The sequence below is a fragment of the Montipora foliosa genome, chromosome 5 (genome assembly GCF_036669935.1).
Source record: "Montipora foliosa isolate CH-2021 chromosome 5, ASM3666993v2, whole genome shotgun sequence".
NCBI classification, from domain to species: domain Eukaryota; kingdom Metazoa; phylum Cnidaria; class Anthozoa; order Scleractinia; family Acroporidae; genus Montipora; species Montipora foliosa.
In genome coordinates this window covers 39,872,215-39,877,214 of record NC_090873.1, presented here as the reverse complement: position 1 = coordinate 39,877,214, position 5,000 = coordinate 39,872,215, and the positions used below count along the sequence as shown (strand labels likewise).

At 40.5% G+C, this 5,000-nt stretch overlaps 2 protein-coding genes across 4 annotated transcripts in view; one reads left to right on the top strand and one right to left on the bottom strand.

The window, feature by feature from the left end:
- The window catches only part of LOC138004164 (fibrillin-2-like), a 205,059-nt gene that overhangs the window by 129,763 nt on the left and 70,296 nt on the right, over positions 1–5,000 (bottom strand). The gene's annotated exons all lie outside the window — the stretch shown is intronic.
- Positions 1–5,000, top strand: part of LOC138004166 (stimulated by retinoic acid gene 6 protein-like) — an 87,343-nt gene that overhangs the window by 66,914 nt on the left and 15,429 nt on the right. For all 3 annotated transcript variants that reach the window (XM_068850590.1, XM_068850591.1, XM_068850589.1), the window contains 3 exons: positions 1,351–1,458; positions 2,004–2,167; positions 4,601–4,750. In XM_068850590.1, the coding sequence (XP_068706691.1) occupies positions 1,351–1,458; positions 2,004–2,167; positions 4,601–4,750 (422 nt within the window). The remainder of the gene's footprint in view (positions 1–1,350; positions 1,459–2,003; positions 2,168–4,600; positions 4,751–5,000) is intronic.

Here is a 5,000-nt window from a genome sequence, read left to right as displayed (position 1 = left end):
ACATTAGCGAGACTTAACATTGCATTTACGTGAGCGGGAAAACGCTCTAGCCAACGAACTCAACCCACATATATCAGACAAAGAAGTGATCGTCGCACTTACCTGGACAATTTAAGAAATTGGAAGGATTACGTTTTTGCAAACGTTGGCCGTGTTCACTCATATTTGAACAGACTAGAGAACAGATTAGAGTGTAATGTGAAGTGCTACTTTTCTACCCCATTTGAACCATGTGAGCGTTAGCCTTAATAATGGAATGAGCCCCCACAAGGACAGAGAAAAACTCTGACCAGGGTGGGAATTGAACCCACGATCTTTGAGTTAGATCACCGCTGCTCTACCGACTTAGCTACTAGGTTAGACGGGAGCAGGCCGTGGGAACTGAAGATGTTAAAGTCACGGCAATGAACATGTACAGGTACAAGGAAGGATTACGTTTATGCAAACGTTGGCCGTGTAGCACTAGTTCCCACGGCCTGTTCCCGTCTGACCTTGTAGGTCAGTCGGTAAAGCAGCGGTGATCTAACCCGAAGGTTGTGGGTTCAATTCCCACCCTGGTCAGAGCTTTTCTCTCCTTATGTGGGCCCATTTCCATTAGTAGGGCTAACGCTCACATGGTTCATATGGGGAAGAAATTAAACTAGCACTTCACATTACACTCTAATCAGTTAAGTCAATTTAAGCAATTGTAGGTTATAGACACCTGAAAAATTCAGGCGTCGCCGGTGCAATGATCCACTGTCTAACTGAACCATAAAGCCATTCAGTTAGGAGCAGGTCAATTTGTTAGGCCCATTTGAGCCGCGGGTTATGTGCAGTCACTGGAGCATTGCGTCGGCGTCCCGGAGGTCATGGGTTCGAATCTCATTGAAGCAACCTGGATTTTTTTTTAGGTGTCTATAAGATACAATTGCTTAAAATGTCCAGATAAGTGCGAAGATCCCTTCTCTTTTTCGTCTATAAACCGCACTTCAAGCATACATTATTTCAGCCCACATGTATACATGACGCCGAGTCCGAGAATCGAATCTGGGAACCCAGGTAAGAGGGAAGCGAGTGCTCACACCACTAGGCCAGCCATGCTCCCAATTTCAAACGTGAAAAAAGTGTGCCAGTTGCTCAAGGATAAAACTTCTTGGAGCAACGCTTAATTTAGCAGCAAGGGTAAAAATGTAATTTCACGTCCTGACGTTTTCCACAAAACCTTGCAGTTTGTTATTTCATGACGCGTTTTGTTTTTCAGGGGACGTAGAAAATAGAGTCAAAGTAAAAGCGTCTGTGCAGAGCGACGTGTCCGTCGTTGTTAAATAATCTCCAAGGCATTAAAATTTACTTTTGTTTCTGTTTCAGTCCCGCTATCGTCATGTCATTTGTCGTGTTTATACTCCAAGTGCTTCTTGCTCACTTTGTCTTCCGTAACAGAGACTTCCCAAAGATAGTCATCACGGTGGATAACAGGTAGGCCACATTCACCAGTAAGCGGTTTTCACGCGTATGTTGAATTCACAAACAATACTTCTGCCCTTTACACACCTACAGTGTCATTATTCGCTTAACTTGTCTTGTGCAACACCAGTGGAAGACATTGCACAAAATTTTTCCTAACGTAGGACGCGTAGTTGTTACAGTGATACTACAATCAGTGCCGTTTCACAAAATAGCCTTACCCTAAAACACTTATTTTTACCTTCAAACAATGTATGCCTAAATTCCATCTAACATTAACGTTACAAACACTTCCTTGAAAAGTCCCAGACGAGTACTATTCGAATGCTGCTCAATCGAAGTGAATTTTCGATTATTTGCCAAGTTGCTTTTATTTGTCATCTTCCTTTCAGTGCATTGTGACCTGTATCTCTAAAAATGAATGGCAAACCACCTATTGCAGAACTAAAGCGATCCAGTGAAACGATTGTATCGAAGGTCCAGTCTAGTGGTGTCCCTGTTAGTTGTAATTAACCCTGATTTTCTGTGTATTGATTCTGCGTTTTTCTTTCATGCAGACGGCTGTTCTCCATTGCGTCGTTTTTCCTCTTCTTCCAAAATATTCTTGTTGGAATTTTTTCATTTTTCTCTCGCCTGTTAAAAGGAATGGCTTTGGGATTTTTTTTTCTATCTCGTGTCGACCGAACTTGCTTGATGCATGGATTTCAGAATTTCGATCAAGGTACGTGAAAAAAAAAAGTTTCAATTTTAAGGCAAAATGTAGAAGTGATCCTTGGACAGTTTTAGCAATCTCTTATGGTGATTCGAACCCATGACCTCTGCGATGCAGGGTGCAAGGCTCCAGCAACCGAGCTATGAAGCCACACAGTTGGGAGTAGGTAATTTTTGTTGTGCTCATTTTGTTGACGTGGAAGAATTCGGAGAATGAAAGAAATGTATATATTTTAAGTGCGGGTTGGTAGAGCATTGCACTGCAAAGATCATGGTTCCAATCCCGTTGAAGCCCCCTTAAATTTTCAGGTGTCTATAAGAGACAATTGCTTAAATTGCTTTTTGTTTAATATGAATATATGATGCAGCAGATAACCTAGTAACCTCTGTGGCTGTCCTAGTTGGTGTTTATAGAAGAATCCGCCTTACAAGAAGGGATTTCTCTCTACTAATTAAAACATTCATTAATCAGTAGGTAGTTATGGGGAATAGTGTGTGTGTGTGTGAATGGTGAGTTGAGGGAAAATCATAGACAAAAGTTATGGTTAGTCTGTAAAATGAGGGGGAGATGTTCACAAAGCAAACTATCAACCCCAAAATAGGGTTAACAAATGAAACAAACTCTGTGTGAAATTAAAAATTTAATCTCAGAAACAGTCGAGTCAGATAGTACATGTACGAAAAACTAAATCACGTAGGAGGGATTAATATATGTTTGACCATGAAAATTATTCGTTCTTAAAAAGGGGAATAATAAAGATGAAAAAACTTTACACTAAAATCTTCGTTCTTAAAAAATATATGGAAAAAATTAAAGAAATCCCATGGAATATGGTTATCTGCTGCATCATATATTCATATTAAACAAAAAGCCTCATTTTTGGTCATTTCACGTTGTTATTTTGCTGACGACGGCAAAGAGATGGACAAAAATGAAAAAGGCAAGTGTAGGGCGTGCCAACCTATTGTTTTTGCCCACTAAATATGCAAATTTGTGACGTTGTAGTTGCTAAAGCTCCGTAATAGATCACAGATGACGTGAAAACGTAGTAAGAACAAAAAAAATTAGTACACGAGGCGATAGCCGAGTATGGCACTGATGTTCTTACCACATTTTGACGTCTTCTGTAATCTATTACCGAACAGACTCACGGCAATATGGAGTCTATTTCTTTGCTATAATTTAAAGGCGCCGCAAACGAGGAAACATTGTTGCGGAAGCAAATGTTTCCCCGTTTGTGGCCTCAGAAGAGATTTGTTGCCAAAATGCGTGCATTATTGACTTTATTACATAATAGTTAGAAGCTAAAGGGCCATCTTTGACTTCTGATTGGAAATGTTATTAAATGCATTAGGATAGAGATTTAGCATTGCGTTCACAACAATCGTCGACGTCATGCTGAATTCGGCGCTTTGTCAAAAATCAGTGAAATTTGTTTGGTTTTGACAAATTTCTTGCATTTCATCTGCAGAAATTGAGCAACTTCTCCCAATAAAAACCTAGCACCTTTCTATTACCCGGTGAGACCTTCCAAATATACGCGCATGAACACTGGGACAAAAGTAAAGCTTGAGTGATCCGGTGAATGTGTTGCCATCCAACTGCCTCCGATACCTCATGGCATGACAGTGTCATCCATAAGTTAGACTAAGAGAATTTTCGCAGTAGCTTGTCGTTTTCTGTTCCCGGAACGTGAACACCATCCTCGGTTGCTCTGAAGAATGTAATGGGCTTGCGGGAGATAGCTTGGCCGAGTGAGGAATTGAGGGTCGGTATTGAGGAAATGAGTTTAACTTTAATAATTTTTTCGCTTGTTTTCCTGCTCGAGCCATTTAGCTTTAAATGGTCCAAATATTGCGTCACAATTAATTATCCCAAATCGAGGCATCAAAATAAATTACGTCATCATTTTGACCAGTTGGCCGCGAACTTAGCCGAGAACCATTTATACGAGCATCTCGCGTCTTATGTATGCCGCACTCGTATAAATGGTCCAGTACACGTCTTATATAACCTGCGTCCAGTGTAGGCTGCGGCTTATTTTTTTTCGTATAAAGGGCCCTGTTTTATTGTCATCATCTTCATTGTCAACATCATCATCAGCAATATCATAGACCACTTTCATTAATGGTGACCACCTTTACCTTTGTATTTATGTCAATTAGACCTACTGCGCTCATTTTGCTCGTCGTAGCAAGGGTATATAAAGGCTTAAAACAAAAGAATACTTTATTTAGCCGCCATTATGAAAGGGTTGTATAGGCATCATTATCGCATCATTGGATTACTATTAGCATCATCATCGTCATCAACATCAACATCAAAATCACAATAATCATCATCATCATTATCTCTGGGTACCGGTGATCATCGACATCGGTAGGCAACACTTGTTCGGCAAAAGATGCTTGAAACTTCAGTAATATAATTATTTTCTCGCAGGCTTTGTTGCCTACCTGGGGTTTCTCGACCTGCTTGTGGCCCATAGCCATCCCATGATGCTCGTGTTCTGCCAACTTCTCATAAACAGGAACAAGGAACGTGGGCTCATCGAATCTACAGCATCAGAGGAAAGTGGAACCGCGGCTACTGGTATCAATATTATATTTTTTTGATAATAAGAAATTACGGTCTCGTGTGCGTAGAAATAAAAATTAGTCGTATCTTGGATTACTTAATTCTCTACCTAGTATATTGCGTTCTAATTGGCTCATCAAGTCTCAGTCATAATCCCTTATAACCCACGCATCAATTTTCGTGCGATTTCTTAGGCTACTTTACGTCACGTGGTTTAAATCACAGGGCAGATATCACGCAATAACCTCCGTCTGGGTCGATATCT